The 13,823-nt window shown below is 45.4% G+C and overlaps 1 protein-coding gene across 9 annotated transcripts in view; it reads left to right on the top strand.

Moving 5' to 3' along the window:
- The window catches only part of ELMOD3 (ELMO domain containing 3), a 28,556-nt gene that overhangs the window by 12,836 nt on the left and 1,897 nt on the right, over nucleotides 1–13,823 (top strand). For all 9 annotated transcript variants that reach the window (XM_067704520.1, XM_067704517.1, XM_067704516.1 and 6 more), the window contains 3 exons: nucleotides 754–877; nucleotides 1,112–1,234; nucleotides 3,882–4,012. In XM_067704520.1, the coding sequence (XP_067560621.1) occupies nucleotides 754–877; nucleotides 1,112–1,234; nucleotides 3,882–4,012 (378 nt within the window). The remainder of the gene's footprint in view (nucleotides 1–753; nucleotides 878–1,111; nucleotides 1,235–3,881; nucleotides 4,013–13,823) is intronic.

Raw genomic sequence — 13,823 nt, 5'->3', positions numbered from 1 at the left:
AATCAGAGTATCCTAAGCCCTGCGGCAATGGCTGTGAACAAGGAGAGGTCGGCAGGAGCTGGTTTAGGCACTGCTGCTGTGGTGTGGACAGAAGGCGCCAGCTCCCCGCAGGGGTATCCTGCTCCAAAAAAGTGCCCACTGACTGTCTTTTTGTTTGTTGGTTTGGCCGTGCCACATGGCATGCGGGATCTTAGTTCCCCGACCAGGGATTGAACGAGCGCCCCTTGCATTGCAAGCGTGCAATCTTAACCACTGGACTGCCAGAGAAGTCCCCCCCACCACTGACTGTCTTATCTTGGAAGCTGAGAGAGCTGTTAGACTTTATATTTATGTCCTTTACAGAGAGAGACAGAGACAGACATACAAAGGGTAGAAGCAGCCCTGCTGGGAAACTTGGCCTGGCATCTGTGAGATGCCAGCCCCCATAGCCAGCCACCTCTAGCTTCCTTGGTAGTCAGTGACATAGCTATTTCTGGAAAAGCCCAGAGGACCAAATGTAGACAACCGGATGATAATGCCTGTGCTCGGGGACATCTCTCTCTACTTACAAAGCGCCTACGAGCTGGAAGAGCCTGTCTCCAGAGATTCGCAGATGCTTCACAGCTTCTGCCCCATTTCCCTGGCCCAGAGGCCAGCCAGTTAGTGGGAGAGCCACTCCTTTCTGCAAGACCGGTCCTGTACTGAGCCTGATGGTAAGTTCATTAAAGCAGATGATCACAGCACTCTGCCTATTGCCTGCACCTTCCTCCCCAGAAAAGAATCCAGCCAACGATCCGAAGGACCGGGCTTGCTGCCCTCCGGCACTGCCTCTTCGGGCCTCCCAAGCTCCACCAGGGCCTCCGTGAAGAAAGGGACTTGGTCCTGACCATCGCTCAGTGTGAGTGCACGGGGGCTGCCCCAAGGCAGGCGCCGCGTGAGTGGTCAGGCAGAGAGCACAGTTTGCCTACCCGGTTGCTGAGACTAAGCCAGGGCTCCTGCATTTACCATGCTGGGGGGAGAGCAGAGTGTCTGGAGCACCGGCCAGCTCTGTCTGGGCTGTACTGTTCTCTGGGAAGCACTCAGTCCTCCTGTGAGGGCCAATCCAACAGAGCATGGGTGTGTTTTGGGGCAGGTGGCCTGGATAGCCAAGACCCAATGCATGGCCGAGTCCTCCAGACCATCTATAAGAAGCTGACCGGCTCCAAGTTTGACTGTGCCCTCCACGGAGACCACTGGGAAGATCTGGGCTTTCAGGGTAAGAGAGAGGAATGGTTCGTCTTCTCCCTGACTCCTTATTCCAGGACTAGCGTGAGAACCCAGGCAGTCCTCTTCCTGTCATGTCAGCACCATGAGACAGGATATCTGGGGCAGAGCATTTCAGGAAGAGGGTACAGCAAATGCAAAGGCCCTGAGGTGAAATGTGTGTACCTCTTTCTGAGAAATAGCAAGGAGTGTGGCTGAAGTGGACAAGGAGAATAGTTCGCTCGGGGCCTTGCAGGCCAGCGTGAAATATTTACTCTAAGTGAGATAGCAAGCATGGGAGTGATAGGATTTAGAATCCAGTGTTTTCTTTTTATTCTTTTCTTTTACTGTCGATGACAATTTTTTTTTATATTATTTCATTTTTTTGAGTGAAACAAAATGATTTCACCTGTTTTGGGACTGTACTATTTTTTCAAAATCCTATCAAATTACATTTGTATAGAATAGGAAAATATCTTAATTTAAAAAGGAAACTTTATATACTCATAATTAATTGGTGCTCTGTTGGTACTGACAATGTGTTTAAGTCCCTTTACCTTCCTTCATCTATAATATAATTGTCCTAAATATTCCCTCTGTGTACATTGAAAATGACATCAGTGTTATGATTTTTGTTTCAACCATTAATTAAAATAACTCAAGAGGAGAAGCAAGGTCTGTTGTATTTACCCATATATTTACTCTCTCCATTGTTCTTTCTTCTGATATTCTAAGATTCCTTCTTTTATCACTTCCTTTCTGTTTCAGGAACTTCCTTTAGCCATTTTCTAAAGTAGGTCTGCTGGCAATAGATTCTTTAGCTTTCCTTCATCTGAGAATGTCTTGATTTCCCCTTCACTCCTGAAGGATAATTTCTCTGAATGTAGAATTCCAGGTTGACAGGTCTTTTCTTTCAGCGCTTGAAAATAAATGTGCTACTTCCTTTTGGCCTCCATGGTTTCTGATGAGAAATCTGCTGTCACTTGAATTATTCCTCCTTGTTAGATAAGAAGTTGTTTCTCTCTCTGCTTTCAAGATCTCTTTTGTTTGTTTTTTTTCTTTTGTTTGCAGGAGTTTGACTCTGATATGTCTTAGTGGGGATTTCTTTGGGCTTATCTTATTAAGGGTTTGCTCAGCTTCTTGAATCTGTAGGTTTATGTCTTTGGCAAATTTGGTAAAATTTCAGCCGTTATTACTTTGAGTACTTTTTTCAGCCCTGCTCTTTCTCCTCCCTTGTACAACTCTGATGACACAGATGCTAGATCTTCTGTTACTGTTCCACAGGTCCCAGAGGCTCTGTTCATTTTAGGGGGATCTCTGTATAGCTCAGAGGTCTTCAAGGCTCTGTTTATTTTGTTTTGTTTTTTCTCTATTGATCAGATTGGGCAGTTTATATTGTTCCATCTTCAAGTTCACTGGTTCTTTCCTCTTTGGTCTCTATTCTGCTGTTGAGCCCATCCAGTGAGTTTTTAATTTTAGGTATTATATTTTTCTGAAGTTTCTGTTTGGTTCTTTACATCTGATATTTCTTTACTGAGACTTTCTGTTTTTTCATTTTTTTCACATGTTTGTAATTGCTTATCAAAGGCATTTTTATGATAGCTGCTATAGTAGTTTCCCATTGTTGCTGCAGAAAATTACCACAAATTTAGTGGCTTCAATCAACACAGATTTATTATCTTCTAGTTCTGTAGTTCAGAAGTCTGACACAGTCTCACTGGGGCAAGATCAAGGTGGCAGCAGGGCTGCATTCCTTTTTGGAGGCTCTGGGAGGAAATCTATTTCTGTGCCTTTTCCACCTTCTAGAGTCCACCCACGTGCCTCATCCTTCAGAGCCAGGAACGCAGCATCTCTCTGAGCTGATTCTGTCCTCACATCTCTCTTTCTGACTCTGTGCTTCTACCTCCCTCTCTCACTTTTAAGGATTCTTCTGACTACATTGGGCCCAGCCAGATAATCCAGGATAATCTCCCTGTCCTGATTAGCAACCTCCGTTCTAACTGCAACCTTGATTCCCCCTTGCTGTGCAACAGAACGTACTTGTAGGTTCTGGGGATTAGGACGTGGCTATCTCTGGAGGTGCCAGTTATTCTGCCTAGGACAGCTGCTATAAATTCCTTCCTTATCAGGTAATTCCAACATATGTGTGATCTCAGTGTTGCTATCTGTTGATTGTCTTTTCTCATTCAAATTGAGGTTTTCCTAGTTCTTGGTGTAATGAGTGATTTTTTATTGTGTCCTAGATATTGTGGGTATTATGTAATGACAGTGTTGATCATCTTTAAATCTTCTATTTTAGCAGGCCTCCTCTGACACTGGGCAGTGGGGGAAGGGTGATGTCACCTCATTACTGCCAGGTGGGGATAGAAATCCAGGTATCCCACCTGACCTCCACTAATACCACTGGCTGGGTGGGGCAGGGGTGCCTCATTGCTGTTCCCATGTAGCCTCCACTGATGTCACGAAGGGTGTGGTGGGCTCCTTAGCACTAGAGAAGGATAAAAGTCCCAGCTCCCTGCTTCTTTGACTGCCTTGTTACAGTCAGGCAGGGGAAGTCTAGGCTGTCCACTTGGGCAGTGATCAAGGTAACCAAGTCATTGAATCTCACAGAGCAGGGATTTCATTAAGCACCCTGAATTTCCTCTTGGTTTTTGTTTTAGGAACAAATCCAGCCACAGACTTGAGAGGAGCAGGCTTCCTTGCCCTCCTGCATCTCCTGTACCTGGTGATGGACTCAAAGACCTTGCTGATGGCCCAGGAGATCTTCCGCCTGTCTCGTCACCATATCCAGGTGGGGCTTTGGTGGGAAGCCAGCAGAGAGGGCTGTAGGGGCTAGGACCTGGGCACAGGGCTCTCCTGAGTAACCGTGACAGCTTCGCAGGTAGATCTCCAATTGCTGAGGGCCCTCGGGACAGCTGAGGCAAACTGGGCATGGGCATCCCTGTCACCCTGACCTGGCTGGAATCTGAGCTCCAGCACTCATTAGTGTGTGTCTCAAGCAAGTGCCTCAACTCTTCAGGGCCTTGGTTTCCTCATCCATAAAGAGGAAATCTTGGAAACGTCAGCTGGATAGTTGGGAAAATTAAATGAGGTAATGTACAAAAGCGCTAGACACAACTGTGGTACCAGCGTCTCAGCTCACTGCCCTCCCAGTATTGGCAGGTTCTCCTGACCCTGGAGGAGGGGGGTCAGCCTTTATTTGCCCAGAGAAGAAGGTTTGCCTCGAAGTGTCAGGTAACACATGGACTTGCTGGAAGGCCAGAAGTGGCTCCCGTAGCCCTCAGGTTCTGTCCAGGCCTGCTCTCCAGGGTTGGTTTGATGGTTTTCCCCTGTAGTAAAAGGTGGTGGTCCCCCCATTTAGAAAACATACTTGACCTGTTTCCTGCCACTCATCTATCCCAGATTCATGGGGCCTGGAATTCACTCATGTACTAAACAGGTATTTATTTAGGATTCCCTGTGCTAGTTATTGTTCTTGGTGTTTGGGCAACATCAGTGAGCAAAACAGACAAAGATCCTTCTAGCAGAGAGGACAAGACAGTAAGCCTAATACATAAATAAATTATAGAGTATGTTAAAGGTGGTAAGTGCTACGTAGGCAAGGTTAGGAGAATGTGGGAGGATTACAGTTTTATGGGGTATTAGGGTAGCTCTCACGAGAGGGTGAGACTTAAACCAAGCCTTGAAGGAGGTGAGGATGTTAGCCAAGCTTGTATTTGGAGGAAGAGCATTCCGCACAGAGCGGGCAGCTAGAGCAAACGTCCCAAAGGAGGTGTATGTCTGGCATGTGCAGGAATGGCAGGGAGGCCAGCTGGAGCAGAAGGGGCAGGGAGGGCAGTAGGAAGGAGGTGATGGGGTAACGGGGACCAGACGGTGTCGGGCCCGGTAGGCTATGATGAGGATGTTTGCTTTTACTCTGAGTCAAATGAGGGTTTTGAGCAGCCTGGAGTGACACGATCCAACTTACATTCTTAAATGGATCCTGCCAGCCGTTGGGTTGAGAGTAGTCTCTGGTGAGGGCTTTTGTAATCAAGTTAGAGATGATGGTGATCTGGACCAGGGTATTTTCAGAGGAGGCGTTGTGAAGTGATCCGATTCTGGATGTAGAATCTTGAGCGTATGGGCTGTAGAGAATAGAGCCAGCATATTTTTCGAATGGATTGGGTACAGGTGTAAGAAAAAGAGGCATCAATGGTGATTTTTAGCCTGAGCAGCTGGAAAGACAGAGTGGCCACCAACTGAAATGGAAAAGAAAGAGCAAGGGTGGGGGTGGTTCCATCTGCCATATAAATTTTAGACTGAGGTTATGCGTTTGTTTGTTTCATAAATTTACTTATTTATTTATTTATTTTTGGCTGCGTTAGGTCTTCGTTGCTGCACGCAGGCTTTCGCTAGTAGCAGCGAGTGAGGGCTACTCTTCCTTGTGGTGCGCGGGCTTCTCACTGCAGTGGCTTCACTTGTTGCGGAACACGGGCTCTAGGCTCACAGGCTTCAGTAGTTGTGACACGTAGGCTCAGCAGTTGTGGCGCACGGGCTCTAGAGCACAGGCTCAGTAGCTGTGGTGCATGGGCTTAGTTGCTCCGCAGCATGTGGGATCTTCCTGGACCAGGGCTTGAACCTGTGTCCCCTGCATTGGCAGGCGGATTCTTAACCACCGTGCCACCAGGGAAGCCCCAGGTTATGCGTTTTTGACAACTACGGAAGTGATGTACCTCATGTCAGGAGCGCACCCATGTCAACGTGTCTTATTACTGGTGAAGTTAACCTTGGGCACATGGTTAAGGGGATATCAGCCAGGTTTCTACGCTGTAAAGTTACTATTTTTCCCTTTGTAATTAATCACTGTCTTGGAGGAAGATACTTTGAAGCTATGCAAATATCCTGGTTTTCCTCAAACTTGGTTCTAATAGTGATTTTGTTTCCCTCATTCCTCCTACATTTATTAATTTTTAAATTTATTAATTGGAATTCTTCTGTAAGAAAGAATTGTCTTTGCTATTTATTGATTCAGGTACTTTTTATATCCACATGGACTCAGATTTTTATTTTATTCTATGGGATATAACCCAACACTTTTATTATTTATTTTGTTGCTAAAATTGTTCCCATGTCGACCATTTTTTTTTGTTTTACATCTTTATTGGAGTATAATTGCTTTACAATGGTGTTTTAGTTTCTGCTTTATAACAGAGTGAATCAGTTATACATATACATATGTTCCCATATCTCTTCCCTCTTGCGTCTCCCTCCCTCTCACCCTCCCTATCCCACCCCTCTAGGTCCCATGTCGACCATTTTAAGAGCTCTTTCAAAAACAAAAAAAGCTCTTTCAGGTGGTACCTGTGCCCTTTCACCATGCCCTGTCCTTTTTTGAGCACTTTTCTACTTTCTGGACCCTAAAGATGCTCTAGGCTCTTGTATTTTCCCTGCATGATTCCCAGCCCTGAGATCAACCACTTCTCCAAAGAGCTCTTGTTCTTTAGTTGGAGAATGATATTTGGAAACCAAGATCTGAGTGCTGGGTGTTCTCACTGGTATTAGGATCTCACTGCTTCTAGGCCCTCTCAGTGTCCAGAGCTTGGAAAATATGTATGTGTCACTGATTCCCTCCTGACTCTGAAAGGAGTGGCCTCCAGTGGTGAGCAGACCTGCCCAGGGGCCAGCAGCACTTCACAGAGAACAGGAAGGGGGGTGTGATGCTGCTTGAGGGAGAGGAGCTGAGAATGAGTGGCTGAAGGTCAGACTTGCAGCATTTTCTTCAGATCATTTTGTCTTCAAGCTGGAGTCAGGCCGGCCTGCACTGCAAAAACAGACTGTTCCAGTAACTGTGTTGTTGGTCATATTAGTTAATTCTCAGAACCTCAGCTTCTTCCTTTGTAACATGAGAAAATAATCCCAACTCCGTAGACTTATTCTGAGTTGGAGAAAAACCGTGTAAAGTGCTAAGCACATTAGTCATTCAAGGAGTGTTAGTTATCAAAGTAACTTTTGATTTCTGTGAGCAAAAATACATTTTATATACATCTTATAGATAATACACGCATACGTAAATATATGTGGTGTTTTCAAAATCATATCTGCGCTCGCGCCTGCACACACAGACACAACACATACATCCACACATATACACACAGCCATTGTAAGGTAAGATAGATCCATTTTGAATCTAAAACTTCTTGACTACAAAACAAATAGTCACACAGTTCCTGCCACCTGGGCAGTTTTTCATTTCGTTCACTGCATATCTCTGTTACCTTTTGAGGAAAAGTACCCATTAAACCTGACGGTTTCACATACGCCCATCTCTTCCAGGAGACACTGGAGGAGGCAAGAGGGGACCTCGTGAGGATCTGGTCTTGAGGTATATCAGGACCCATGAGTTGAGACTGTGGGCGTATTCTGTGCTCTTCACGATGCGGGGAGGTAATGTCTGGGTCAGGTTTGAGAACCGGACCAGTTAGCCTGTGAAACAGTGCAGTCTCTTGTAGCGACGCTGCTTTGTTATAGGAGGCCCAGAGGTTGAGGCATATCTTAGCAGTCACTGGGCCAGCCCCTTGTTGTAGAGACAGTGAAGACCCAGAGAGGGGAAATGGCTTGCCCAAGGTCCCCCAGCTAATGAGTATTTCCTAGAAATCATCTCTGACCTCAGTGCCTCCCTTTCTTGTGGGTTTTGAAGGCTCTCTTGTAAGATCTTCCTGCAGAAATATGGAAGCCAGGGTAGAGGGTTAGTGCCAATTCAGCATCCCTCATTCGTTTTCAAGGACAGGCTTGACTGAGGTGAGGGGGTAGGTCATTGGATATCTGAGGGAGGAATGTCCCAGGCAGAGGGAAGAGCAAGACGAGAGAGGAAGCCCTGGGTACTTGATCTGGGTCCAGACCAGCCTGGCCACTTTGACCAATCTGTTTCTCATCCCTTCACCTGCTGGCCTCTGTGGAATTTATTGTGGATTTATACTTACTCCACAACATGCATGTCAGACAATAAGAAGGAATAGCAGCTTAAAATAATAAAATAAGAGGGCTGGTGTAGGTGTCAGGAAGCTAGATCCTAGTTCCATCTGCAGTATCATTACTTAGCTATGATTTGAGGCAAGTCACCTAGCCTCTCTGGGCCTCCCTTTGCTGTTTTATGAAATAAGAGATTTGGCCTAAAAGATTCTAAGGTCCCTTCCGGCTTTATGATTCCTTGAGCTCTTAAGTAACTCCAAAGTTTAAAGGAAAACTTCACCTCAAGCCCTTATGGATCTTGAAAATACAGTTTTCCAGGAGGCACGTAGGAGACCAGAGTAACAGTTGGGGGACTCAGACCTGCCAGAAGCCAGTCCTGTCTCTTTTCTAAGGAGAGAGCTGAGGTCTCAGGTACCTGTGGTACATCCTACTAAAGGGGAATTGGCCAGAAAGTACAGATGCTGGGGGAACCCAGGACTCCATGAAAGTGCATGGCCCACGCTGTCCTGAGGAGGAGGAGTGCTAACAGTTCAGATGCCGAGACGCAGGCCGCATCTGGCTGATTGCTGGCAGGAAGGGAAGCCCCTCGCAACAGTAGTTACAAACAGACAACAATTTGTATAGCTTTCCTTGCAATTTCCGTCTGTTATTTCATCCCATCAACATGACAAGCCTGCATAAAGGTAGGGCAGAGATGATCCTTGTAAATCTTCATTTCCTGGCGAAGGAACATGAAGATACTACAGACCAATATCGCTGATGAATATAGATGAAAAGATCCTCAACAAAACACTAGCAAACAGAATCCAACAACACATTAGAAGGATCCTACACCATGATCAAGTGGGATTTATCCCAGGGATGCAAGGATTCTTCAATATATGTAAATCAATCAGTGTGATACACCATATTAACAAATTGAAGGAGAAAAACCATGTGATCATCTCAGTAGATGCAGAAAAAGCTTTTGACAAAATTCAACACCCCTCTATGATAAAAGCTCTCCAGAAAGTGGGCATACAGGGAACCTACCTCAACATAATAAAGGGCATATACAACAAACCCACAGCAAACATCATTCTCAATGGTGAAAACCTGAAAGCATTTCCTCTAAGATCAGGAACAAGACAAGGATGTCCACTCTCGCCACTATTATTCAACATAGTTTTGGAAGTCCTAGCCACGGCAATCAGAGAAGAAAAAGAAATAAAAGGAATACAAATTGGAAAAGAAGAAGTAAAAGTGTCACTGTTTGCAGATGACATGATACTATACATAGAGAATCCTAAAGATGCCCCAGAAAACTACTAGAGCTAATCAATGAATTTGGTAAAGTTGCAGGATGCAAAATTAATGCACAGAAATCTCTTGCATTCCTATACACTAATGATGAGAAATCTGAAAGAGAAATTAAGGAAACAATCCCATTCACCATTGCAACAAAAAGAATAAAATACCTAGGAATAAACCTACCTAGGGAGACAAAAAGACCTGTATGCAGAAAACTGTAAGACACTGATGAAAGAAATTAAAGATGATACAAACAGATGGAGAGATATACCATGTTCTTGGATTGGAAGAATCACTATTGTGAAAATGACTATGCTACCCAAAGCAATGTACAGATTCAATGCAATCCCTATCAAATTACCAATGGCATTTTTTACAGAACTAGAACAAAAAAATCTTAAAATTTGTATGGAGACACAAAAGCCCCCGAATAGCCAAAGCAGTCTTGAGAGAAATAAACAGAGCTGGAGGAATCAGACTCCCTGACTTCAGACTATACTACAAAGCTACAATAATCAAGACAATATGGAATGGGCACAAAAACAGAAATATAGATCAGTGGAACAGGATAGAAAGCCCAGAGATGAACGCACGCACCTATGGTCAAGTAATCTATGACAAAGGAGGCAAGGATATACAATAGAGAATAGACAGTCTCTTCAATAAGTGGTGCTGGGAAAACTGGACAGCTACATGTAAAAGAATGAAATTAGAACACTCCCTAACACCATACACAAAAAGAAACTCAGAATGGATTAGAGACCTAAATGTAAGACTGGACACTATAAAACTCTTAGAGGAAAACATAGGAAGAACACTCTCTGACATAAATCACAGCAAGATCTTTATCGATCCACCTCCTAGAGTAATGGAAATAAAAACAAAAGTAAACAAATGGGACCTAATGAAACTTAACAGCTTTTGCCAAGCAAAGGAAACTACAAACAAAATGAAAAGACAACCTTCAGAATGGGAGAAAATATTTGCAAACGAATCAATGGACAAAGGATTAATCTCCAAAATATATAAACAGCTCATGCAGCTCAATATTAAAAAAAACAACCCAATCAAAAAATGGGCAGAAGACCTAAATAGCCATTTCTCCAAAGAAGACATACAGATGGCCAAGAGGCACACGAAGAGCTGCTCAGCATCACCAGTTATTAGAGAAATGCAAATCAAAACTACACTGAGGTATCACCTCACACCAGTTAGAATGGGCATCATGAGAAAATCTACAAGCAACGAATGCTGGAGAGGGTGTGGAGAAAAAGGAACCCTCTTGCCCTGTTGGTGGGAATGTAAATTGATACAGCCACTGTGGAGAACAGTATGGAGGTTCCTTAAAAATAGAGTTACCGTATGACCCAGCAATCCCACTCCTGGGCATATACAAAACTGGGCAGCTACTAAGTGGTGAAGCTGGGGCGAGGACCCCCATCACCTGACAGCTCGCCCAGCCGTGGGCTCCTTACAGCCAGCAGCCCGCCTCAGAGTCACCTGGGGGGATGAAGGAAAGGAGATATTTCTATCTGAATTCCAGTTTTCACTGCTTTTTAGTAAGTAGGCTTTTATAAAAATATTCCTGAGAATGAATGAACACTAAGTTCGGATCCTCTGTTAATTATGTTGCTACCATGTTCTTGTTCCCATATTTATTTTTAGACTGAAAGGAAGCAAGGGAAGGGATGATATTATACAAATATTATAATTAAATAGGCAATACCCGAAGGTAGAGATGCATTGCTGCTGACCTCAGCTACCCACTGAGGCGCAGATAATAATTATGAACGTTTGTTAGCACCTCCTCAGGCCAGTGCTGCACTTAGCATTTTGCACATGTGATCTAAATTACTCCTTAGAGCAGCTCTGTGAGGTAGGTTGTGGGATAATAGAAAATGTAGACTGTGGATAGTAAAAGCTACCCTGGTGGCGCAGTGGTTGAGAGTCCGCCTGCCGATGCAGGGGACGTGGGTTTGTGCCCCGGTCCGGGAAGATCCCACATGCCGCAGAGCGGCTGAGCCCGTGAGCCATGGCCGCTGAGCCTGCACGTCCGGAGCCTGTGCTCCGCAATGGGAGAGGCCACAACAGTGAGAGGCCCGCGTACCGCAAAAAAAAGAATAAATAAAATAAAATAAAATAAAAGCTACCCTGGAGAGTTTTTGTAAGGATTAGCGAATTGACTCCACTGAGCATGGCCCTTGTGTGGGGGTCCCCAGGACCACTGGGAGGACTCCCAGGATTTGGTGTATAGTTGTACTCTCAGCTGTGATTTACTGCAGCAAAAGCAAAATCAGCAAAGGGAAGAAGTGCATGGACAACATCCATAGGAAACCAGGTGCGGGCTTCCAGGAGTCCTCTCCCAGTAGAGTCACACGGGACGCACATAATTCCTCCAGCATCGAATTGCGTAACACGTGGAATGTTGCCAACCAGGGGGCTCATCAGAGATTCAGTATCCGAGGTTTTTACTGGGGGCTGGTCACGCAGCACCATCTGTCTAGCACGTACCAAAATTCCAGAATCAGAGCGAAGGCAGGTGTTCAGCATAAACCGTATGGTTTGCACAGTTTGGGTACAATAGTCAGCCTGAGGGGATGGTGGGAACCCTCTCAAAATCCAAGTTCCCAGATGCCAGCCTTATAAGCAGGCCTTTCTAAGGACGGCAATCTCAGGCCTGCTGTGTTCATTTTGTTTTTTAACATCTTTATTGGAGTATAATTGCTTTACAATGGTGTGTTAGTTTCTGCTTTATAACAAAGTGAATCAGCTATACATATACATATATCCCCATATCTCCTCCCTCTTGCGTCTCCCTCCCACTCTCCCTATCCCACCCCTCTGGTCACAAAGCACCGAGGTGATCTCCCTGTGCTATGCGGCTGCTTCCCACTAGCTATTTTACATGTGGTAGTGTACATACGTCCATGCCACTCTCTCACTTCGTCCCACCTTACCCTTCCGCCTCCCCGTGTCCTCAAGTCCATTCTCTATGTCAGCGTCTTTATTCCTGCCCTGCCCCTAGGTTCTTCAGATGTGTTCACTCTTTTCTGCATAGCACTTAAAATTTATTTCCTTTTTGGTCTTGAGAGACGGGAGAGCCGAGTCTCACAGAGTTCGGGTGGCCTTCCTAAGTATACACAGCTGGCAGGTGGCCAGGCCAAGACCTGGAATCCAGGTGTCATGGAAGGCCCTGAGAAAAATCCTTGTGGAGCCAGAAGACCTTCTACAGTTCAGTGCTGGCCACTGGAACTTTTTGCAGTGAAGGAAATGTTCTCTATCTGCACTGTCCAGTGTAGCAGCTCTTAAGCAAGAGTGGCTATAGAGCACAGGAAATACGGCTGGTATGACTAAGGAGTTGAATTTCTAATTTTACTTAATTTTCAATTAATTAAAATTTAAATAGCTACACCTGGCTAGTTGCTAGAGTACTGGACAGCACAGTTCTCCATCACAATGTAAGGGATTTTTCTTCTCAAGGAAGCAGATGGGATAAATAGACTTTGGCTCTTGTTCTAAGCTAAGGAACGCACTGGTCTATGTGTCCCTCTCAGCCGATGTCCTTGTGTGGGTTCAAGAGCGGAAACTAACATGCAGTATTTGCAGATCCCCTGGGGAAAGCCTCTTTTCATTTGCTTGGGTTTTTGTTGTTAAAGAATAGGAAGGAACTGGCCCCTCCAAAAAGAAAGCATTCAGGTGGATGCTATAGGGAATTTGGAGGCCCTTCCTGGTAAAGCAGCCCTGCTGGACCCAGTCTGCCCCGCTCGGGAGTGGGACCTGCACAGCCCATTCTCAGGCTTCTGTGTTACTAAGAGATGGGGTGCGCCCTAAGTCAATGCTGACTTTCTACCTACTTGTACCTTCTCTGTCTGCTTTTGGGTGAAGAGCTTATGAGCAAATAACCAGAAGCCCAGAGAAGGGGAGAAGAGATTTTAAGAACCTATAGAATTGGTTAGATAACTGAGCCTCACTCCTCTTGTGTCCATCCAACCCCAGGGGGTGATGTGGTCCACAGGCAGCACACGGGGCGGGCCTGGTGAAGGCCACGGAGAGCTGATGCGTCGGATGTTGAAGAGGCTGGAGAACTAGCACAGGGGTTTGTGCACCAGCTTCGGAGTGAATCGACCTCAGTAGGAGTCTTGGTTCCAACACCTTAGGAAAGTTACTTAAGGTCACTGACCCTCAGTTTCCTCCTCTGTAAAATGGGAAGATTATTGTGAAAATTAAATGTAAGCATCAGTATTACCAGCTGCTTGCCTCTGGCTGTGATTGTTATCTCCTGCGGGCCAGGTCGGGTTGTGGGTGACGGGAAGCACAGAAGGTGAGAGCCTAGATTGCCACTGACCCAGTACCCACTCCATTCC

The sequence above is a fragment of the Pseudorca crassidens genome, chromosome 14, assembly GCF_039906515.1.
Source record: "Pseudorca crassidens isolate mPseCra1 chromosome 14, mPseCra1.hap1, whole genome shotgun sequence".
Lineage (NCBI taxonomy): Eukaryota > Metazoa > Chordata > Mammalia > Artiodactyla > Delphinidae > Pseudorca > Pseudorca crassidens.
This window is presented reverse-complemented; position numbering and strand designations above follow the sequence as displayed.